Source organism: Phasianus colchicus, chromosome 2 (genome assembly GCF_987193195.1).
Source record: "Phasianus colchicus chromosome 2, bPhaCol1.hap1.1, whole genome shotgun sequence".
Taxonomy (NCBI): domain Eukaryota; kingdom Metazoa; phylum Chordata; class Aves; order Galliformes; family Phasianidae; genus Phasianus; species Phasianus colchicus.
In genome coordinates, this window is record NC_143437.1 from 88,178,907 (window position 1) to 88,201,975 (window position 23,069).

Below are 23,069 nucleotides of genomic sequence, written 5' to 3' on the forward strand. Positions count from 1 at the left end.
CATGCTCAGTGTCATCTTGCTGCTCCTCACACATCGGAGGGCTCTCTCGTTCTCTCTTACAGACGCTCCCCAGAGTTAACTGGGCGAGCTGGCCGCATGAGTGGCAAAACCCCCAAACGCAGCGGTGCGTTTCCAGGGCACAGCGCGCACCGACAGCAACGCCGCGCACGGAGGCGCAAAGTCAGAGCGCCGCCAGGCAGCGCCGGCCAGCCACCAGACCACCACGCCGCGGCCCCGGGACCGCACACAGCCGGCACAGCGCGCCGGGGAGGGCCGGGAGGAGCGCGGGGGTGGAGCGGAGTGCTGTGCGCGGCGGCGGCTCCTGCGGCCGTACAGGAGGCGGGGGAACGGCTGGGTTGGCCTCGAGACCCAGTTTGCGGCTCTGCTGTGCAGTCTCGGGCGGTGATTTGCTTTTATACTCTATCGGGAGCCTTTTCCAGCTCGGGTGGTTGAAGGAGAGAACTTTTGGTCCGAATTCCAGTGGAAACAGCCGTCTGGTAAGCGATTGCAGTCGCAAGACCGGGCTGGCTGCAGCAGGGTCTGTGTTCCAAGGCCCTTCTGCCTGAGCAGCCCCGCGCGAGTGTGTGCGGGGAGCAGAGCAGCGCCCCGGGCTGCGAGCAGGGCTGCGTGCAACGAGGAAGAGCGTTTAAGTTGGGGCAGCGGACTGTGTGCAGGCTCGGAAGTTTGCTTCTGTGCTTCTTCCGGGAAGGCGGGTGATAGAAATGTTTTGAGCAAAACACACACGCACAGAAAAAAAGAAGCGAGAAGACAGTGCTCACAGCTGTAGCAGTCACTGTGGTGGGTGTAGCTGAGGCCCAAGGCAGCAGATGTGGGCGGTTGGTGATTTCAGGCCCAGCCGTGCTGCTCGGGAAAGGTGAAAGTTTGCTACTCGGATGTGAGTCGATGCTTTGCAAGGAGGTGTGTTGCAGAGCGGCAACAGGATCCCTTCAGCACGGTGCCACCACAGTAGGTGTTCAGCCCAAAGCCCAGAGCTGGGTCCCTCAGCGCTGCCGTTGCTGGAAGATCTCTGCTTTTCCTCTCGTGCCCCAGAGCTTCAGGCCTCGGCCAGTCCGTGAGGAGCTGTGCTGCACAAGTGGTGCACAAGCAGTGGCTGTTCCTCATAGAGCATGTTGAAGATAGCACCCAACATAATGAGCTGCTGTAGAGATGGGTGTTTCTGTACTCGCAGTAAGAATGGTTTACTGCCAAGAAGACACAAACTGTAACTGCAAGCTAAGCAGGAAAGAGAAAGGGAGCAAACTAGAGGGAATGTGAAGAAAATCTCAAAGCAGGGGATGTGCTTCAGAGGAGAGAGTCGTGGTGTGAATGTGCAGAGAGAGCTCTAAAAGCAGCAGTGAGCAGGTCACACCCTGGAGCTATGTTACTGATAACTGCAAGGCTATCTTGCGTAAATGTATCCTTGAGTTTAAAAGATTGTTTGGTTAGTACCTACCCAGCCAGATTCTGAGGGTGGAACTCATGAGAAATGTGTCATGGGATTGAATGTGTGAGTTGGGCTTTTCAGGTGTGCTGAACACATGCAGTGGCAGTTCAGAAAGAACAAGATGTATCCAGTTGTTTTGAATGCAATAGAACACCAGATGTGTCCTTTGTGTCTGCAGCAAGGCAGGGCCGGGCATATCCCTGCAGGTCTCCTTAGTCACAGCTGAAGCTCCCTTTGCTACATTCCCTCCTCCTCCTATGAATACCATAACACAAAGCAGTTTGTGCATGCACCAATTTCCCTTACATTTTAAAGACTGGCTTGGATTTTTGAGCATAGCTGCAGCCCAAGCCAGAGGAATTCTGGTCCATTTTTTGGGAGAGGAAAATTGACAAGGTTTGCTGATGCAGAACATTCTTACGCTTGCTCAGGAAATCAGTGTCGTATATGAGAATCCAATTATTACGTAGATCTGTCTTCTTATTTTAAAGGAAGACCCCAAATGGGAACAGGCTGGTGGCCAGCAGCAGCAGCAGTGCTGAATGTTCTCTCTGTTAAGTTACTAAGGTATATATTAGAGATTTCCCCTTGCTTTCCCACCTGGATGGTTCATCTGAAGAGAGAAGTACTTAAAAATCAGATGCCTTCACAGAAAACAGATGTTGATGTTTTGAGTGCATTCAGCTGGCTGTGGTTTGGGTATCAGCTGTGGCTTCAGTGTTTGGTGAGGGATTTGTCCTACTGGATTCAGGACTATTGATAGGAGACCAGCATCAAATCTGTGCTGTGCATCATCATCTATGAGGAGCACCAGAAGGAGTAAGCCCTGTATTGCAACAACTCATTTGTTTGACTACAGTTCATTCTCCCTCTATGTAATAGCAGAAGAATGTCCTGGCCCACATTGAAGCCTGGGGTGATTCAGCACTTTTTCATAGAGCAGATTGACCTTGGGTGCATGTGTTGCTTACAAAGGTACTCACCAGGTAGATAAGACAGGATGTGGGGACAAAGGAGATCATACAATACTAAACCCTTTGCTATCAATACAGTTATCAAATAAAACAGCAGTTGGCCCTCCTGATAGCACTCTCCTTTCACCATCTCCTACTTTTATTAGCATGAAAATTTTCAGAAGGAACATTTCCTGCCCATAAAGGAAGGGAAAGGAAGGAAGGTGATGAAGGATTCCAGCTGAAATAGTTGTTCTAACATGTGTAAAGAGGTACAAAACTACCAAATCGTGAACAATTGGATTAGTGTCAAGGTATTTTTTTTTTTTTAAACCGTGAAAGTTTATGGCAGCTCTGGTTTCTGTTAAGTAGCAAGTTGCCCTACAGTGAAAATGGAAAGTATACAATTTGTTTCTGTCACGCTTGTCCAAAATGATGGTGACCTCTCACAAGTGTTACATATGTGCACCGTCAGCGTTAGTTTATTGTCTATTGTAGGTAATAAGTGATTGAAACTAAATGTCTTAATTGCTTAAGAAATAGTGTTTCCCAACAGCAGAGAAGTATCTGCAATTTGCTTTGTAGGAGGGGCTAAAAGCTCCATAACCTCAGGGCAAAGCTGCTGAGAGCTCTGAGCGAGTTCCAGTCTGTGCAAGGTAAGCTTTTTGGCTTTTGGATTTGCCTAGGGAATTGGTGTTCTTGATGCTAAAGTCAGTGGATGGATTTTATGGGTTAAATACCTTCAGGTGCATTCTTTGCTAACGTGGTTTTATGCACAGGTAGGCATACTTGTGCTGAGCTGGAGTAGCTGGGATTTCTCTATGGCTCTGCCTGTGCTGATTGCCAGCAAGATGTTACCCAAAACAAAATTGGGCGCTGGCCTAAAGAAAGGAGAGGAATGGGGACTGTTGTGAATTAGATTGAGCGCAGTGCTGGGAATGATAAGGTGAAGTCATTGTCCTTCCCCCCGATCCTTACCCATAAGGAAGTGAGGAGCAGGGAGGTCCAAGAAGGCTGGACATTGCTCAAAAAGGAAATCCTGAAGTCACAGGAACAGAGTGTCCCCCTGTGCCATATGATGAGCTGGTGGGGAAGAAGGCCGGTCTATCTCAGCAGGGAGATTTGCTGAGACTCCCAGAAAAAGAGACAGTTGTCTACATTGTAAAGGAGGAATCTCCATCCTTTACTGGATGCGACAGGCAACATTACCAGTGAGGATGAGAAAAAGTCTGAGGATCTTAATGCCTTCTTTACTTCAGTCTTCAACAGTCAGACCAGTTATGGGCAGGGTACTGAGCCCCATGAGCTGGAAGACTGAGATAGGGAACAGCATAAGGCCCCCAGAGTTCAAGAGGAAACGGTTAGCAAACTGCTGTTCTACCTGGTCTGTCTGAAGACCATGGAGCCAGATAGGATCCAGCCAATGGTACTGGGAGACTTAGTGGAACAGCTTGCCAAGCTGCTTTCAATTGTTTCTCAGCAGTCCTGGTCAACCAGGGATGTTCCAGATGCCTGGAGGCTTCCTAATGTGACACTCATCTCTTAGAAGAATTGGAAAGATGATCCAGCAAACTGTAGTCCTGTCTGCCTGACCTCTGTATCAGAGAAGGTTGCAGAGCAGCTTAAGTGCTATCACATGGCTTGTTCTGGACAATGTGGGATTCAGGTATAAACTGCAAGGGTTCATGTAAGGAACGTCCTGCTTGACCAACCTGCTCTCCTTCAATGACCAAGTGACGTGCCAAGAGGATGAGGGAAAGGCTGTGGATATGGTCTACCTGGACTTCAGTGAAGGCTTTGACCCTGTCTTTCAGTGGTGAAGCTGGCAACCCATTGCTTGGACAGGCATACACTGTGCTGGGGAAAAAAGTGGCTGGGTGCCCAGGCCCAGAAAGTGCTGCTGAATGGAGTTAAATGGAATGCAGTGTTCAGATTTGGGCCCCTCCCTGTAGCAAACACACTGAGGCCCTGGAGCACATCCGGATAATTTCAGTGAAGCTGTGGAGAGTGTGGAGCACAAGTGTTATGATGAGCAGCTGAGGGAACTGCAATTGTGTGGTCTGGAGAAGAGGAGGCTCAGGGGAGACCTTATTGCCTTGAACACCAAAGGAGGTTGTTGTGTGGTGGGGGTCAACCTCTTCTCCACGGTAATAATTGATAGGGCAAGGTGCTTTGAGCGGTGCTTGAGAACCAGCTGGAGATTTGTGAACGGATTCTGATCCTTCTTGATTTATGATATTTCTTCTTTATTCTAGTCAGAAGGAAATCAGATACGTGGAAGCATGTCTGGGAAGCCAGTTCTGCACTATGTCAGTGTACGAGGCCGAATGGAACCAGTGAAGTGGCTACTAGCAGCTGCTGGAGTTGAGGTTTGTATATAGTTAGATATACTAAGAGCACATGACAAATACTCATTTATAGTATTCTTTATAATAACGGGACATACCAGCAGTTTCAGATTCTCCATTTAATGCATTGCAAAACCAGCCTCTGAGGACAAAGTTCTGGTTTCTCTTCCAAGCATCGTGTGTCAGTCCCACTGTTAGCATTATACATCCATGTCCCTTGTGACAAGTAAAAGAAATGAGTTAAAACCACAGCAGCAGAACTTGTCTTCTTATCCTCTAATCAAAGGAGATGAGCCCTTCACCTTCTGATGGCCTGTAGTTTGCTCTCAGTGTCCAAAATAGCATGTATTTATATCAGTGCCAATATCAGTGTAGGAGGACTGCTCTGAAAGTAATGCCCCTCTTTTTTTTATTGCGCTGGCCCATGATGTCAGAGGTGGATTTTGGTGGTGTGGCAGTAGAGGTTGAACGTTCCTGGCAATATTTCATTCTATGTTATTGCTGGGAGAAAGATGGCAGCAGAGGGGCAGTCTGACACTGGCATCTGCCATGAATGTGTGTATGAAGCAAGGGTGTGGAATTGAATTCCGCCATTCAGAAGAAATTGCACCCTTTGACACTGACCAGTGCTTTCTGAATAGTTATGGAGGCTTAATAGGGGATGTGAGCACAGCAAGGAGCTTCAGCAGTTTTCAACAGCGATGCGGAAGACAAGCCATATCTCAGATGGCCATGCATATTTTTACTCACAAGGCATGCAGACTTATGTTCATCACCAAGGAAAACTCATAGCTAACGGTGGTAACTATGTTGAAATAGAGTATTTTCTTGGTGATATTTTATTCTATTAAACAGTGTTATTCTGCTCTTTTTACGTATTCCAGTTTCCACGGGGTTGGAGGGGCAGGGAAAAAAAGGAGGCATTACTTTTGGAGCAACCTTAGTAGCATGCCCAGAAGATCTATGAATTCAATGGGAGAGGGATGAGGAGACAATATGGCAAAGGCAAACTAATTCCTTAAAAGCTGATTTGGCATTTCTACAGCGTTGCATTTTGGGCTCTTGTTGTGTCATGACAAGCAGAAGTTAAAACTTGCAATCATAAAACCATTTTCCTTCTGTATTCCCTGCAGTTTGAAGAAAGATTTCTGGAAACAAAGGAAGATCTCCAAAAGTTAAGGGCAGGTAAGTTTCCTTTAGTTTTTTGATAATTCAGTGATGATAATGAATAGAATTGTTTGTCCTAGAACACGAGAGGAATCTTATGTTTCTTGAAAAGAAAACCTAGACTGGCTGGTACAGATGGAGTCACAGACACGCACTGCAGCAAGCATCACCTTGGGGTCCATCTGGCGCAATCCCTGCTCAAGCAGGGACACCCAGAGTAGGTCCCCAGGACCACATCCAGGCAGCTTTTGAAGATCTCCAAGGAGGAGACTCCACAGGCCCTGGGCAAACTCTGCCAGCACTCCATCACCCATACAGTAACAGTGTTTCCTGGTGTTCACGTGGCATCTTCTCTGTATGATTATGAACCTGTTGCCAGTTGCCCCATGTCTGTACATTTTTTCCAGTCACATCATTGTGGGCAGCCTAAAATATGAATGAATTTCACAAAGCTGCTGTTTGATAATCTGTATGGAGCCAGAGTTCTAGATTTCTGAGTTTAACCTGCACTTGTGGTGTGCTCCTGTTTTCCTTGCAGCGACTCACCTTGCTCCCTTTAGATTCCATTGCTGTGAGCATGGTTTCCTCCAGACCAAATTACAAATCTGTGCTCATTGCTTGGCTTTTCAAAGATATCTAACTCAGAGTGGCAGTTGCCATCCTGAGTTTCCTCAGGAAGGGATTTACACAACCACAGTCTCATATCAAGTGGTATTCAGCTCTTGCACTAATCATGTGAAACACCAACCATTTTTTGGCCAATGTAAAGTCAGTGTAGGAGTCACAAAGACATATTAATGTGTATATTAACATTTAACACAAACATAAATATTAACAGTAGTCTAGGTTTCCAAAGTACTTTTTCCACACTCTATAAGGAGACTGAGGAAGCGTGCCACAAATGAGAAACAACATTGGTGGGTTTTTTCCCCTATCAGTGTAGATGATCTTTAGTCACAGACTGAGCGTCTCCTTGTCTTCTTCTTCCCCAGATGGATCCCTGCTGTTCCAGCAAGTGCCCATGGTGGAGATCGATGGGATGAAGTTGGTGCAGACCAGAGCCATCCTCAACTACATAGCAGGGAAATACAATCTCTACGGGAAAGACCTGAAGGAGAGAGCCCTGTACTGTACCAGTACTACCTTTGTTTGTTAGCTCATAGCTGGTACTACTTTTCTGCATGACACAAGAATCTCTCTGCTCACATTTAACTCACAAGACGTTTAGATTCAGCAAGTTTTCTTATAGCATGTGTTGACTGTGAGTGCAGGTGATGTCTACAATAGTAATAAATAGGCAGATAAGATAGGAAGAAAGGCAGCAGGGAGTTTCTGAAGATCAGAGATCAGTGCTTTATCAGGGAACAAAAAAAGCACTGGCGTTACAAGGTTTAACCTAAAGAATGTTAAAAGGCTATTCAGTTCATTATTCAGTAGAGGTCAGACATTCACTCAGGGAGGTGGTGGAGTCGCAGTCCCTGGCAGTGTTCAAGAGGCGTGTCGATGAGGAGCTACAAGATACGGTTTAGTAGCTTGTGGTAGCAGTGGTAATGGGAGGATGGTTGGACTAGATGATATTGTAGGTCCTTTCCAACCTTGTGATTCTGCGATTCTATGATTTCAGGATATTTGTTAGGAATTGTATGAACACATATGCCAATTCTTTAATTGGGTTTAAAAAGTATTATATACTGAGAAGTATTATATATGAGAAGTATTACCCCGTGAAAAAATATGGAGTATAGCCTTTTATTGTTGGGTTTAAGCTTGTTCCTGTTGTGCTATTCAGAACTCCTATATTTGACTTGACCACCTGGATCTGTTCCTTTCAGAATTGACATGTATGTGGAAGGAATGGCAGATCTGTATGATATTATCATGAACCATGACTTCAAACCAGCTAATGAAAAGGAAAAAGATCTTGCAAATATTATGGACAAGGCCACAAACAGATACTTACCAGTCTTTGAGAAGGTAGGAGGCAAAGATTTAGTAGCTTAATTAATATTGTTTTCCTGAAACACCAGCCCTGATCTACACAGTCTGTTTTCAGACAAAAAGAAAGGAAAAATTCAGTGTGAATGCTTTGGTTGTGGTGGGAGTGAGATAAGGCTGGAGACAGAACACCACAGAGGAGACAAAAGACAATGCAGATTTAGGAAATATACAGAGCTGCAACAACCCAGGACACACTGAATTCCACAGATGTCCACGTTTCAGTCTGCATTTGTTTCAGAAAAAAGCCACAACAGCACTGGCTTTTACCTGAAGCCTCCTCCTGAAGTACAGGACCCTCTGACCAAACATGCGTTAGAACCATTGCAGCATACATACAGAAGAAGGAGTGCAGGTCCTTCTGTAATTAAAAAAGAAAAAAAAGGAGAAGATGGGTGACCTGCAAGAGGGTGTCAGGAAACTGAGGCATGGGCTACATGCAGAGCGTCCCCAGTGCAATATTCCCCAAACTGAAGCAGTAGCAGGTGAGAAATAAGGGAGCTACCCAACCTTTGAGAGTCCAAGATACTCGTACTATGGCCTGGGCTGAATTCACGTCTCTTGTAAATTTTGTACAGTGACAGTTGTGTTCCATGATGTGTAGACCAACAATGAGTGAGGAAGAGTGCTCTAATTACAGAGGCTACAGAAGTGAAGGCAAGAGGGCTAGTCCTCAGCTGTCAGTAAAAAAAAAAAAAAAAAAAAAGGGAAAAAAATACACAGAAGGGAAAGGACAGATGTAGAATGGCTGTGATGACAGAGCGGTGATCTGTTTGCAGTACAGATGTTCTCATTACTTCTTCTTGCTTCAGGGATAATTCCATGAGAGAATGACTTTAAGTAACATTAAGTGGCATGCCTTCATATCACACCTGCTTCTGTTCCCTGTTCCATGTTTTTAGGTTTTGAAAGACCACGGGCATGACTTTCTTGTTGGCAACAAGCTGAGCAGAGCAGATGTGAATTTACTGGAAACCATTTTAATGGTGGAAGAGTTCAAGTCTGATGCACTTGCAAAATTTCCTCTCTTGCAGGTAATTGCACAGACAGTTTTAAAGGAAATAAACCAAAGCAGAACCAGTGATTTAAACTGGTTGAGAAAATATGGGGGTGGGAGGGTAAGAAAATAAAATATCCTAAGTGGTTTTGGCCAGCCTGAAATACTGGTGGTTATGGTGGTCTTCTGTCACCACAGCCACCAGGGTATCGAAATGTATAGTAGGTTGAAGCATAGATTCTTAAAATCCCATAATACCTTGAGTTGGAATAGAGTCACAAGGACTATTGATTCCAACTCCTGGCTGCATGGATGATCACCTGAAGTTCAAACCCAATATCTGAAATAAAACACTACTTGAACTCAGGCCCGCTGCCCTGGGCAGCCTGTTCCATGCCCATTGCCCTCTGGTGAAGAACGTTTTCCTAATTCCCAGCCTGACCCTGGCTGAAGAGATTCCCCATTCCTTTCCCTTGGGCCCTGTTGCTGTCACAGAGAGCAGAGCTCAGCGCTGCCCCTCCGCTCCTTGTGAGGAGCTGCAGCTGCCATGAGGTCTCAGCTCCTCTGCTCAGGGCTGAAGGGATCTCATCTAGTCCTCCTATCTCTTGCTCTCCAGACCTTTTGCCATTTGTGTAGCCCCATGTGGACACTGTAATAGTTTTACTGTGGCAGCCAAACCTGCACACAGTGTTGGAGGTGAGGCCGCACAGAGCAGAGCAGAACAACCCCTCCCCTCTCCCAGAGGCAGTGCTGGGCCTGGGACACCTCAGGGTGCGTTGGCCTTTTGGGCAGCCAGGGCACACTGCTGGCTCATGTCCAACTCGTCCTCAACTGGAATCGTAGATCCCTTATCTAAGAGCTGCTCTCCAGCCTCTCGACTCCCACTCTGTACATACATCCAATGCTGCCACATCCCAGGTGCAGAATCCAGCATTCATGCACTCATGTTAAAGTCAGTGTGGTGGGTTACTGCCAGCCTTCCAGTTTTTTTAGAGCTTTATCTCTGCAAGGTCTCCCCACCTGTTAGCGAGTCAACAGCTCCTCTTAACTTTGGATCATCTGCAAACCTGCTTGGATGCGTCTGAGTTCTGCATCTGCATAATTTATAAACACTCTAAAGAGAAATGCCTACAAAATGCAGCCACCAGGTTCATGTAACCCAATGTACTGTTACTCTGAGAGTTGCCATTGCTATTAAGTGTTGTGCTGTTTCCCTTTTGTTTTGCAGAGTTTTAAAGCAAGAATGAGCAATATCCCCAACATCAAGAAATTCCTGCAGCCTGGCAGCCCAAGGAAACCACCTCTACAGGAAAAAGATATACCAAGCCTGCTGGCAATTTTCAGTTGAGCAGCAGCCTAAGCATGGTGTAACTCCATTCCACAAGATTTGTTTGCAAATTGTTAACTCAGTTGTCTCAAAATTAACAAATTGTTTTAAATACTTTAAGAGTTTTCCAGAAATAAAGTTGATGTTAAAATGTACGTTCAGTGACTTCTTGCTGCTACTCACTCATCCGAGGGCTCTCTTGCTCTCTCTTACTGGTGTTCCCTAGCACTGCTGGAATACGTAGGAGCTTAGCCTGAGCCGTGGACAACACGCCCATCCTGGAAAGAGCTTGGCAGAACCTGCAGGTTCTGGCCTAACGGAGATGAAATGTTTGAATTCAGCTTTCCTCTGAGCTGAGATGTTCCTCAGCTTGGTGTACATTGGGATCGTGGTTCCACTACACTTCTGTTTTGTCAGTAGCATTGCAGGCTCTTGTACGGCCACTTCACCAGTACCTCCTCTAAAAACAAACTCAGCCGTGGCCGCCACGAGCACTCGATTGAAAGAGGAATGCTTGAAGCCAGCTGTAGAGTTGAGAAGCTGTTATGATTGAGGAAGGAGGTGCCTGGCCGGCATCAGGCGCCACAGGGCCCTGACATGCGTAGCTTTGTGTTGTCTGCTGCCAGCTGATACTGAACTCAGTTTTGAGCTGTGCGTAACAGTGCCTGAAATCCAGCTGTACTACTGAGAACCAGCAAGGAAGTGCAGTACGTAAAGACGTGCTCAGCACATCACCCACGTATGTAAATGCAGCAGCAGAAACCAGAAAGATGTGACATTGTAGCACTCCCAGCGTGGAGCTGGGCCACCTCCAGGCCCTGAAACTCCTGCTAACACCACCTGCTTTTCGCTAAGCCTCTTTCCAGGGGCTGCCACGGCCCTGCGCTTTGGACTTTTGATGAAAACCGTGCTGATGTCTCGCTGGAGCTGAGCTGACCGCCGAGCAGCGCTCCCACCGAGCCAAGGCCGTTTCGGCTTCTCACTGTCAGCCTCGCCTCCCTTTGCGCGCTCGGACCCTCAGCGGCGCAGCTCCGCCCCGCAGCGCCCGGCAGCACGGAGCCCCGGGGCCGCCCACATCCGACACGGGACTCCGGGGCGGGTGTGGAGCTGCGGGGCGGCAGCGGCGGACAGGCAGCGGTCAGCTGTAGCGGCGGCTGCAGCGGCGGTAGTGGGGGCGGGGAGGCGCGCTGGGCTCGGGCCGAGCTGTGGGGTGGCGCCCGATCGGGGGTTCTGGCCGAGGGAGCGACCCGCTACGGACGCCGAGCGACCGCCCGGCAGCGGCACTGGGAGCGGGACCTACTGGGCTGGGGCCGGGAGATAGGGGCAGCAGATATGGTTGGTCTGTGATTTGTCTTCAGGCCCAGCCGTGCTGCTCGGGAAAGGTGAAAGTTTGCTACTCGGATGTGAGTCGATGCTTTGCAAGGAGGTGTGTTGCAGAGCGGCAACAGGATCCCTTCAGCACGGTGCCACCACAGTAGGTGTTCAGCCCAAAGCCCAGAGCTGGGTCCCTCAGCGCTGCCGTTGCTGGAAGATCTCTGCTTTTCCTCTCGTGCCCCAGAGCTTCAGGCCTCGGCCAGTCCGTGAGGAGCTGTGCTGCACAAGTACAGCCTGGTACAGGGGTTCTTTTGCTGACGCTGGCCAGCGTGGCTTTGGCTGGGTTGATTTTTACCAGCTGTCCCTGTGCTTTGGGGAAGTCAGGGAAGTTTTCTCTTTCTGCTTAGCTAGCCTGCCCTTGCAGTGCATTTCCCAGCCTGTACCCGCATGTTGGAGGTTGGAGTGCAGGTCCAGTGCTGGTGCATGGTGTGAGGCCCCCGAGTGCAGCTCTGTCCTCAGGGGGAGAGGACTGGAGACCATCACCTGTTTCTGGAGCACCAGGGAATGAAGTAATTCTCAAAGAAATGCTGTTTGGGAGCACTTTTACGTGGAGTAGTGCAAGTCACACCCTTACAGGAAAGAGAAATAGAGCATAGATTGTGGTCTTCTGTGTGTGCATGTAATGTGGCCGTTATTAGGCACTTTTCTAAATGCCTTATTGCTGTTGTGCTATTAGGTAGGTATCAAGCAGCTCTAGTCCGATTGCGACTTGATCAAGTCTCTGTTATCAAGCACCTATTTTTGTGAATGGAGAACTTTGCTAAAGGAGACTACAGTATCTGCAAAATCCCCAGGGCAAGCTGTTAGCTGAGCACCTGTCCGAGGTTTGGAGCACCTGTTGCTTGGGCTGAGTTGTGCTGTGAAGCAGTGGATGTTTCTCATAGAGCATGTTGAAGATAGCACCCAACATAATGAGCTGCTGTAGAGATGGGTGTTTCTGTACTCGCAGTAAGAATGGTTTATTGCCAAGAAGGCACAAACTGTAACTGCAGGCTAAGCAGGAAAGAGAAAGGGAGCAAACTGGAGGGAATGTGAAGAAAATCTCAAAGCAGGGGATGTGCTTCAGAGGAGAGAGTTGTGGTGTGAATGTGCAGAGAGAGCTCTAAAAGCAGCAGTGAGCAGGTCACACCCTGGAGCTATGTTACTGATAACTGCAAGGCTATCTTGCGTAAATGTATCCTTGAGTTTAAAAGATTGTTTGGTTAGTACCTACCCAGCCGGATTCTGAGGGTGGAACTCATGAGAAATGTGTCATGGGATTGAATGTGTGAGTTGGGCTTTTCAGGTGTGCTGAACACATGCAGTGGCAGTTCAGAAAGAACAAGATGTATCCAGTTGTTTTGAATGCAATAGAACACCAGATGTGTCCTTTGTGTCTGCAGCAAGGCAGGGCCGGGCATATCCCTGCAGGTCTCCTTAGTCACAGCTGAAGCTCCCTTTGCTACATTCCCTCCTCCTCCTATGAATACCATAACACAAAGCAGTTTGTGCATGCACCAATTTCCCTTACATTTTAAAGACTGGCTTGGATTTTTGAGCATAGCTGCAGCCCAAGCCAGAGGAATTCTGGTCCATTTTTTGGGAGAGGAAAATTGACAAGGTTTGCTGATGCAGAACATTCTTACGCTTGCTCAGGAAATCAGTGTCGTATATGAGAATCCAATTATTACGTAGATCTGTCTTCTTATTTTAAAGGAAGACCCCAAATGGGAACAGGCTGGTGGCCAGCAGCAGCAGCAGTGCTGAATGTTCTCTCTGTTAAGTTACTAAGGTATATATTAGAGATTTCCCATCGCTTTCCCACCTGGATGGTTCATCTGAAGAGAGAAGTACTTAAAAATCAGATGCCTTCACACATGAGAGATACTGACGTTTTGAGTAGAAGCTGAGAAAACCAACAAAGTAAATTGACTTGACAAAGAGTTATGTCAAGTAGGTATTCCCTGTATTACAGGGCTGGGTCATGGGGGATCGCTCCCACCAAACATGCACACGAAGAGAAGCAGCAACTACATATTTAAAGGCATAGTTTATACAATCATTCGTTACATTCCAAGGACAAGGGCAGAAATAACATCTCTGGTGGTCGTGGGATGTGTTCTCACTGTAAATTTCCAACCTCTTAGTGAGGGTAGCCCAAATGAGTTCCCACTGATGTTACACAGAGCGGAGGCATCTGTTGTGCCATCTTATCTTCAACAACAATACATCTATTCTACATTCTTATCTTCACGTGACAACACACTCCATGGCCTCCTCTGCACTCTGTTCTTAAGCTTACATTTATGCAAGCCTCCATCCTCAGTTTATATCTACTCAAGATATGCGAAGGACTGTTCTCAGAATATAGAAAAGCTGTTCTCATGACTCAGAGTGCATACTGCTGACTTTGTTTTGGGTATCGGTTGTGGCTCCAGTGCTTGGTGAGGGTTTCCTCCTACCCATATTTAGGTCTGCTGAAAGGAGAGCAGCAGGAAATCAGTGCTATCTATCATCATCTATGAGGAGCACCAGAAGGAGCGAGCCCTGAACTGTAACAGCTCATTTCTTTCACTACAGTTCATTCTTCCTCTCTGTTATAGCAGAAGAATGTTCTGGCCCACATTCAAGCCTGGGGTGATTCAGCACATTTTTCAGAGCGCACTGACCTTACGTGCATGTGTTGCCTACAACAGTGCTAACCATACAGATTAGACAAGAGGCTGGGGGCAAAGGAGATCTTAAGATACAAAACTCTTCTGTATCAACACAGTTATCAAATAAAACAGTCAGCGGTTGGCCCTCCAGATACATTCTCCTTTCACCACCTCCTGCTCTCACTAGCAGCAATCATTTTCCCCAGGTCAAATCCAGAGTAGTGTCTTTGTCAGAAAGAAATAAACACTTCTGTCTTCAAAAATGAGGTTCTTCAGATGAAAATAACCTGAAGGAACATCCCCTGCCTCAAAAAGAAGGGAAGGGAAGGAATCTGACACAGGATTCCAGCTGAAATCGTTGTCCCAACGTGTGGAAAGAGGTACAAAACTGCAAAATCGTGAAATATTTTAATTAAAATTGGAGTAGTATCATGGTATTATTTCTTAAACTGTGGAATGTTTTCGGCAGCTGTGACTAGTGTTAAGTTGCCATACAGTGAAAATTTGGTTCTGTAATGCTTGTCCAAAATGATGGTGACCTCTCACAAGTATTATATATGTGCACCGTCAGTGTTAGTTTATTGTCTATTGTAGGTAATTAGTGATTAAAACTAAATGTTTTAACTAGGAAACAGTGTTACCCAACAACAGAAATGTGTTTGCAGTTTGCTGTGTAGGAGGGGCTAAAAGCTCCATAACCTCAGGGCAAAGCTGCTGAAAGCTCAGACTGAGTTCGAGACTGTGCAAGGTAAGCTTTTGGGCATTTGGATATGCATAAAGGATTAGTGTACTTGATGCAATAGTCTGTGTATGGATTTTGTGAATTAAATACCTTCAGGTGCATCCTTTGCTAACATGCTTTTGTGCATCAGATGATTAATTAATAATCAAATGCTTTGTATGCACACAGTTTGAAGAAAGATCAGTTTAGATCTCAGAAGTGTGAAGTGCTTCCTGTTTTAAAGACAGTGGCATGCTGCTTATAAGGGGGATATGTTTTGTTGTAGCCATCTGCTTTTTGCCGCTGTTCATACTTCAGCTTGTTTGTTGACTTGTTTTTTATAACTGTGACATGAATATAAAGCGGGTACTGCCTACACTGTCACTGTGTTTGCTGTGCACTGGTTTTGAAAGGCGCAGATGCCAGGAATTCAGGCATAAACTGCAAGGATTCATGTAAGGAACGTCCTGCTTGACCAACCTGCTCTCCTTCTATGACCAAGTGACGTGCCAAGAGGATGAGGGAAAGGCTGTGGATATGGTCTACCTGGACTTCAGTGAAGGCTTTGACCCTGTCTTTCAGTGGTGAAGCTGGCAACCCATTGCTTGGATGGGCATACACTGTGCTGGGGAAAAAAGTGGCTGGGTGCCCAGGCCCAGAAAGTGCTGCTGAATGGAGTTAAATGGAATGCAGTGTTCAGATTTGGGCCCCTCCCTGTAGCAAACACACTGAGGCCCTGGAGCACATCCGGATAATTTCAGTGAAGCTGTGGAGAGTGTGGAGCACAAGTGTTATGATGAGCAGCTGAGGGAACTGCAATTGTGTGGTCTGGAGAAGAGGAGGCTCAGGGGAGACCTTATTGCCTTGAACACCAAAGGAGGTTGTTGTGTGGTGGGGGTCAACCTCTTCTCCACGGTAATAATTGATAGGGCAAGGTGCTGGCCTCAAATTGCTCCAGAGGAGGTTCAGATATTAGGAAAGGAGGTTCAGATATTAGGAAAACAATTTATTCTCAGCCATAACAGTGAGGTATTAGAACAGGCTGCCCAGGGAAGAGGTGCACTCACAGTCCCTGGAGGTGTTCAAGGAAAGCGTAGATGTAGCACTGAGGGACGTGGTTAGAGGGCATGGTGGGGATGGCTCCATGGTTGGAGAAGACAGTCTTAGAGGTCTTTTCCACCTTTAATGATTCTGTGATTCTATTTTAGGAATGTGAACAAGGATAGAGGGGAAAATTCTTCCTGTCACTTTATGATGGACCGTAAACTCTAGCAGAGAAACTACAGTAATTACTGAGTTTATTCAGTACCTACTGCACAGCCAGATTTTCAGTCTGAGCAGAACGCTTTGGGCTGGAAGCGGTCTTTGCTTTGCATGTTCCCTGATAAGGGCCACTTGCTGTCAGTACACAGTTGTGCTTAACTGGACTGCATGTGTGAAATACAGTACCACTTTCCAGTACATTCTCACTCTTGTCTCCTCTGCTGATTTGATGAGAGTCCTGCAGCATCAGTCATTGGTTTAAAAGAAGACAACTTTGAGCAGAGCTTGAGAACCTGCTGGAGATTCGTGAACGGATTCTGATCCTTCTTGATTTGTGATAATTCTTCTTTATTCTAGTCAGAAGGAAATCAGATACGTGGAAGCATGTCTGGGAAGCCAGTTCTGCACTATGCTAATATACGAGGCCGAATGGAACCAATAAGGTGGCTACTAGCAGCTGCTGGAGTTGAGGTTTGTATATAGTTGTTATACTGAGAGCACGTGACAAATACTCATTTATAGTATTCTTTATAATAACGGGACATACCAGCAGTTTCAGATTCTCCATTTAATGCATTGCACAACCAGAACCAAGCCTATGAGGACAGTTCCTGTTTCTCTTCCAAACATCGTGTGTCAGTCCCATTGTTAGCATTATATATCCATGTCTTTTGTAACAAGTAAAAGAAGAGTTAAAACCACAGCAGCAGAACTTATTTCCTATCATCTAGTCAGAGGAGATGAGCCCTTCACCTACTGATGGCTTCTAGTTTGCTCTCAGTGTCTAAAACAGAATATATATTATGCCAATATCAGTGTAGGAGGACTGCTCTGAAAGTAATGCCCCTTTTTTATTATTGCGCTGGCCCACAGTGTCAGAGGTGCGTTTTGGTGATGTGGCAGTAGAGGTTGAACATTCCTGGCAATATTTCATTCTATGTTATTGCTGGGAGAAAGATGGCAGCAGAGGGGCAGTCTGACACTGTGGCATCTGCCATGAACGTGTGTATGAAGCAAGGGTGTGGAATTGAATTCCGCCATGCAGAAAAAATGGCACCTGCTGACTCTGACCATTGCATTCTGAACAGTTATGGAGGCTTAATAGGGGATGAGAGCACAGCAAGGAGCTTCAGCAGTTTTCAACAGCGATGTGGAAGACAAGCCATATCTCAGATGGCCATGCATATTTTTACTCACAAGGCATGCAGACTTATGTTCATCACCAAGGAAAACTCATAGCTAATGGTGGTAACTATGTTGAAATAGAGTATTTTCTTGGTGATAATTTATCAAATAGTGTTACTCTGCTCTTTGTAGCTGTTGTAGTTTCCATGGGGGAAAAAAAAGGTAGTGAAGTGTCAAGTCATTTCTTTTGGAGCATCCTTAGAACCTTAGCAGCTTGCCCAGAAGATCTATGAATTCAATGGGAGGGGGATGAGGAGACAATATGGCAAAGGCAAACTAAGTTTTTAAAACATGACTTGGCATTTTTAAAACAAAATTTCCATTAGCATTGTGTTTTGGGCCTTTGTTGTGTCATGACATGCAGAAGTTAAAACATGCAATCAGAGAACAGTTTTTCTTCTGTATTCCCTACAGTTTGAAGAAAGAATTATGAAAACAAAGGATGATTTCCAAAAGTTAAGGACAGGTAAGTTTCCCTTAGTTTTTAATAATTCAATAATAATAATGAATAGAGTTGTTTGCCCTAGAACCTCAGAGCAATCTAATGTCTCTTGAGAAGGAAGCCTAGACTGGCTTGTATGGAGTCACGTAGTCATAGAATCATTGCAGCTGGCCATTTAGTCCAACTCCCATTCAATGAACAGTGAGATGCAATAATCATCACCTTGGGGTCCATCTGGCGCAATCCCTGCTTAAGCAGGGACACCCAGAGTAGGTCCCCAGGACCACATCCAGGCAGCTTTTGAAGATCTCCAAGGAGGAGACTCCACAGGCTCTGGGCAAACTCTGCCAGCACTCCATCACCCATACAGTAACAGTGTTTCCTGCTGGCACCTTCTTTGTGTCGGTGTAAGCCCATTGTCAATTGCTCACCTTGTTCTCTATAGCTTCCGTTGCTGTGAGACTGGTTACTCACATTTCCTCCAAGCCAAATTACAAATCTGTGCTCATTGATTGGCTTTTCAAAGATATCTAACTCAGAGTGGCAGTTGCCATCCTGAGTTTCCTCAGGAAGGGATTTACACAACCACAGTCTCATATCAAGTGGTATTCAGCTCTTGCACTAATCATGTGAAACACCAACCATTTTTTGGCCAATGTAAAGTCAGTGTAGGAGTCACAAAGACATATTAATGTGTATATTAACATTTAACACAAACATAAATATTAACAGTAGTCTAGGTTTCCAAAGTACTTTTTCCACACTCTATAAGGAGACTGAGGAAGCGTGCCACAAATGAGAAACAACATTGGTGGGTTTTTTCCCCTATCAGTGTAGATGATCTTTAGTCACAGACTGAGCGTCTCCTTGTCTTCTTCTTCCCCAGATGGATCCCTGCTGTTCCAGCAAGTGCCCATGGTGGAGATCGATGGGATGAAGTTGGTGCAGACCAGAGCCATCCTCAACTACATAGCAGGGAAATACAATCTCTACGGGAAAGACCTGAAGGAGAGAGCCCTGTACTGTACCAGTACTACCTTTGTTTGTTAGCTCATAGCTGGTACTGCTTTTCTGCATGACACAAGAATCTCTCTGCTCACATTTAACTCACAAGACGTTTAGATTCAGCAAGTTTTCTTATAGCATGTGTTGACTGTGAGTGCAGGTGATGTCTACAATAGTAATAAATAGGCAGATAAGATAGGAAGAAAGGCAGCAGGGAGTTTCTGAAGATCAGAGATCAGTGCTTTATCAGGGAACAAAAAAAGCACTGGCGTTACAAGGTTTAACCTAAAGAATGTTAAAATGCTTTAGGTTATTCGGTAGATGTCAAACATTTCAAGATACTTGTTAGAAATTGTGTAAATCTAATATTAAATTGAACATGCCTGATTAGAGTTTTAGAGTGGGTTTGGATGAGCACATATGCCAATTCTGTATTTGGGTTTGAAAAATTTTAAATGCACATCAGTGTCTGCCCTAGTGAAAAAAGATGGAGTACAGCCTTTTACTAATGGGGTTCAGCTTGTTCCTGTTGTGCTATTCAGAACTCCTATATTTGACTTGACCAACTGGATCTGTTCCTTTCAGAATTGACATGTATGTGGAAGGATTGGCAGATCTCTTTGAGTTAATCATGTACCATGAATTCAAACCAGCTAATGAAAAGGAGAAAGATCTTGCAAATATTATGGACAAGGCCACAAACAGATACTTACCAGTCTTTGAGAAGGTACGTGGCAAAGATTTAGTAGCTTAATTAATATTGTTTTCCTGAAACACCAGCCCTGATCTACACAGTCATTTTATTCAGACAAAAAGAAAGGAAAAATTCAATGTGAATGCTTTGGTTGTGGTGGGAATGGGATGAGGCTGGAGACAGAACACCACAGAGGAGACAAAAGACAATGCAGATTTAGGAAATACACAGAGCTGCAAAAACGCAGGACACACTGAATTCCACAGATGTCCACGTTTCAGTCTGCATTTGTTTCAGAAAAAAGCCACAACAGCACTGGCTTTTACCTGAAGCCTCCTCCTGAAGTACAGGACCCTCTGACCAAACATGCGTTAGAACCATTGCAGCATACATACAGAAGAAGGAGTGCAGGTCCTTCTGTAATTAAAAAAGAAAAAAAAAAGGAGAAGATGGGTGAGCTGGAAGCAGGCATGGGCTACATGCAGAACGTCCCCAGTGCAATATTCCCCAAACTGAAGCAGAAACAGGTGTGAAATAAGGGAGCTACCCATCATTTGAATGAGACCAAGATACTCCTGCTGTGGTCTGGGATGAATTCACGTCTCTTGTAAATTTTGTACAGTGACGGTTGCGTTCCGTGATGTGTAGACCAACACTGAGTGAGGAAGAGTGCTCTAATTACAGAGGCTACAGAAGTGAAGGCAAGAGGGCTAGTCCTCAGCTGTCAGTAAAAAAAAAAAATAAAAAGGGAAAAAAATACACAGAAGGGAAAGGACAGATGTAGAATGGCTGTGATGACAGAGCGGTGATCTGTTTGCAGTACAGATGTTCTCATTACTTCTTGCTTCAAAGACAATTCCATGAGAGAATGACTTTAAGTAACATTAAGTGTCATGTCTACATATCACATGTCTACATATCATACCTGCTTCTGTTCCCTGTTCCATGTTTTTAGGTTTTGAAAGACCATGGGCATGACTTTCTTGTTGGCAACAAGTTGAGCAAAGCAGATGTGAGTTTACTGGAAAACATTTTGTGGTTGGAAGAGTTGAAGCCTGATGCACTTGCAAAATTTCCACTCTTGCAGGTAATTGCACAGACAGTTTTAAAGGAAATAAACCAAAGCAGAACCAGTGATTTAAACTGGTTGAGAAAATACGGGGATGGGAGGGTATGGAAAGGAGTGCGAAATTAAAAGCAAATACTTTAGGTGGTTTTGGCCAGCCTGAAATACTGGTGGTTATGATGGTCTTCTGTCACCTCAGCCACCAGGGTATTGAAATGTATAGTTGGTTGAAGTATAGATTCTTAAAATCCCATAATGCGTTGAGTTGGAAGAGAATCACAAGGACCACTGATTACAGCTCCTGGCTCCACAGGGGATCACCCTAACTTCAAATCCAATATGTGAGAGCATTGTCCAAATACCCTTTGAATGCTTCCTCTCCCTTTCCTCTCCCTAGGTGAGACCACATCTGAAATAGCATGTCCAGTTTTGGGCCCCTCAATTCAAGAAGGACAAGGAACTCCTTGCAAAATTCCAGTGCAGGGCCACAAAGATGATTAGGGGAGTGGAGCATCTCCCTTGTAGGATAATTCTGAGGCAGCTGTGTCTCTTCTGCTTGTTGAAGACTGAGTAGTGACATCATTAATGTTTATAAATTGTCAGGAGGATGGAGCTCAGTTACATCCAGTGTCACTGACAAGGGGCAGTGGGTGCAAGCCATAACATAGGGGATTCCACATAAATTTGAGAAAAAACTTCCCAGTAAGTGTAACAGAACACTGGAACAGGCTGCCAAGACAGGTTGTGGGGTCTCCTTCTCTGCAGACATTCAAAATCCACCTGGATGTGTTCCTGTGTGACCTAATCTAAGTGCTCCTGCTCTGGTAGGGGGATTGGACTAGGTGGTTTTTTGAGGTCCCTTCCAATTCTTGTGATTCTGGCAGCTTCAGACCATGCCCATTGGCCTCTGGTGAAGAATGTTTTCCTAATTCCCAGTCTGACCCTGTCTGGAGAGATCCCCATGCTGTTCCCCCCGGGCCTTGTTGCTGTCACAGAGATCAGAGCTCAGCGCTGCCCCTCCGCTCCCTGTGAGGAGCTGCAGCTGCCATGAGGTCTCCTCTCAGCTCCTCTGCTCAGGGCTGAACACACGAAGGGACCTCATCTAGTCCTCCTATCTCTTGCCCTCCACACCCTTTGCCATTTGTGTAGCCCTACTGGACACTGTAACAGTTTTACTGTGGCAGCCAAACCTGCACACAGTGCTGGAGGTGAGGCCGCACAGCACAGAGCAGAGCAGAACAACCCCTCCCCTCTCCCAGAGGCAGTGCTGGGCCTGGGACACCTCAGGGTGCGTTGGTCCTTTGGGCAGCCAGGGCACACTGCTGGTTTTGTCCAACTTGTCATCAACCAGAACCCCAGATCCCTTTTATTGAGGCTGCTTTCCAGCCTCTCTCCATACATTCAAAAAAGGTTGCTGCACCCCAGGTGCAGAATCCAGCATTCATGCACTCATGTTAAAGTCAGTGTGGTGGGTTACTGCCAGCCTTCCAGTTTTTTTGAGAACTCTCTCTGCAAGCTCTCCCCACCTCTAAGAGAGTCAACAATTCCTCTTAAATAAGAAACATCTTCAAATGCTTTGGATGTGTTTGAGTTCTGCATCTGCATAATTTATAAACACTCTAAGGAGAAATGCCCCTAAAATGCAGCCACCAGGCTCATGTAACCCAATGTACTGTTACTCTGAGAGTTGTCATTGGTTTTAAGCGTAGTGTTGTTTTCTTTTTGTTTTGTAGAGTTTTAAAGCAAGAATGAGCAATATGCCCAACATCAAGAAATTCCTGCAGCCTGGCAGCGCAAAGAAACCATTGATTCAGGAAAAAGATATACCAAATGTGATGGCAATTTTCCACTGAGCAGCAGCCTAAACACACTGAAACTCCATTCCATTGAGGTGTTTCTTGAGAAGCAAAGTGAAATTAATGAAATTAATTTCACAAGATTCGTTTGCAAATTGTTAACTCAGTTGTCTCAAAATTAACAAATTGTTTTAAATACTTATAGTGTTTTCCAGAAATAAAGTTGACGTTAAAATGTACGTTCAGTGACTTCTTGCTGCTACTCACTCATCCGAGGGCTCTCTTGCTCTCTCTTACTGGTGTTCCCTAGCACTGCTGGAATACGTAGGAGCTTAGCCTGAGCCGTGGACAACACGCCCATCCTGGAAAGAGCTTGGCAGAACCTGCAGGTTCTGGCCTAACGGAGATGAAATGTTTGAATTCAGCTTTCCTCTGAGCTGAGATGTTCCTCAGCTTGGTGTACATTGGGATCGTGGTTCCACTACACTTCTGTTTTGTCAGTAGCATTGCAGGCTCTTGTACGGCCACTTCACCAGTACCTCCTCTAAAAACAAACTCAGCCGTGGCCGCCACGAGCACTCGATTGAAAGAGGAATGCTTGAAGCCAGCTGTAGAGTTGAGAAGCTGTTATGATTGAGGAAGGAGGTGCCTGGCCG

The 23,069-nt window shown here is 45.8% G+C and overlaps 2 protein-coding genes across 9 annotated transcripts; both read left to right on the forward strand.

Moving 5' to 3' along the window:
- Positions 1-188: 188 nt before the first annotated feature.
- Positions 189-10,386, forward strand: LOC149919172 (glutathione S-transferase-like). Of its 3 annotated transcripts, none has more exons than XM_090136289.1 (7): positions 189-497; positions 4,653-4,766; positions 5,879-5,930; positions 6,905-7,037; positions 7,745-7,886; positions 8,810-8,941; positions 10,133-10,386. In XM_090136289.1, exons 2-7 carry the CDS (start codon positions 4,680-4,682, stop codon positions 10,250-10,252), a joined length of 666 nt encoding a protein of 221 aa, XP_089992415.1. In that variant the 5' UTR covers positions 189-497; positions 4,653-4,679; the 3' UTR covers positions 10,253-10,386. The 3 variants fall into 3 exon arrangements, with proteins under 3 accessions (XP_089992415.1, XP_089992414.1, XP_089992413.1); XM_090136288.1 differs by having other exon boundaries at positions 359-497; positions 4,657-4,766; XM_090136287.1 differs by lacking the exon at positions 189-497 and adding an exon at positions 2,950-3,053.
- A 595-nt stretch (positions 10,387-10,981) lies between these two features.
- On the forward strand, positions 10,982-22,652 carry LOC149919173 (glutathione S-transferase-like). Of its 6 annotated transcripts, none has more exons than XM_090136281.1 (7): positions 10,982-11,368; positions 16,587-16,696; positions 17,825-17,876; positions 18,739-18,871; positions 19,443-19,584; positions 20,507-20,638; positions 22,351-22,652. In XM_090136281.1, exons 2-7 carry the CDS (start codon positions 16,610-16,612, stop codon positions 22,468-22,470), a joined length of 666 nt encoding a protein of 221 aa, XP_089992407.1. In that variant the 5' UTR covers positions 10,982-11,368; positions 16,587-16,609; the 3' UTR covers positions 22,471-22,652. The 6 variants fall into 6 exon arrangements, with proteins under 6 accessions (XP_089992407.1, XP_089992406.1, XP_089992410.1 ...); XM_090136280.1 differs by having other exon boundaries at positions 10,983-11,368; positions 16,583-16,696; XM_090136284.1 differs by lacking the exon at positions 10,982-11,368 and adding an exon at positions 11,377-11,396 and having other exon boundaries at positions 16,583-16,696.
- The last annotated feature ends 417 nt before the right edge of the window (positions 22,653-23,069 follow it).

What these genes read in the sequence shown, in the direction of transcription:
- LOC149919172 (XM_090136289.1), top strand. Translation starts at nt 4,680, where the DNA reads ATGTCTGGGAAGCCAGTTCTGCACTATGTCAGTGTACGAGGCCGAATG. An exon ending in GACCTGAAGGAGAGAGCCCT is followed by an intron (nt 7,038 to 7,744) that starts GTACTGTACCAG and finishes TGTTCCTTTCAG; the next exon opens with AATTGACATGTATGTGGAAG. An exon ending in ACTTACCAGTCTTTGAGAAG is followed by an intron (nt 7,887 to 8,809) that starts GTAGGAGGCAAA and finishes CCATGTTTTTAG; the next exon opens with GTTTTGAAAGACCACGGGCA.
- LOC149919173 (XM_090136279.1), top strand. Translation starts at nt 11,643, where the DNA reads ATGCTTTGCAAGGAGGTGTGTTGCAGAGCGGCAACAGGATCCCTTCAG. An exon ending in TTCAGCACGGTGCCACCACA is followed by an intron (nt 11,706 to 16,582) that starts GTAGGTGTTCAG and finishes TCTTTATTCTAG; the next exon opens with TCAGAAGGAAATCAGATACG. An exon ending in ACTTACCAGTCTTTGAGAAG is followed by an intron (nt 19,585 to 20,506) that starts GTACGTGGCAAA and finishes CCATGTTTTTAG; the next exon opens with GTTTTGAAAGACCATGGGCA.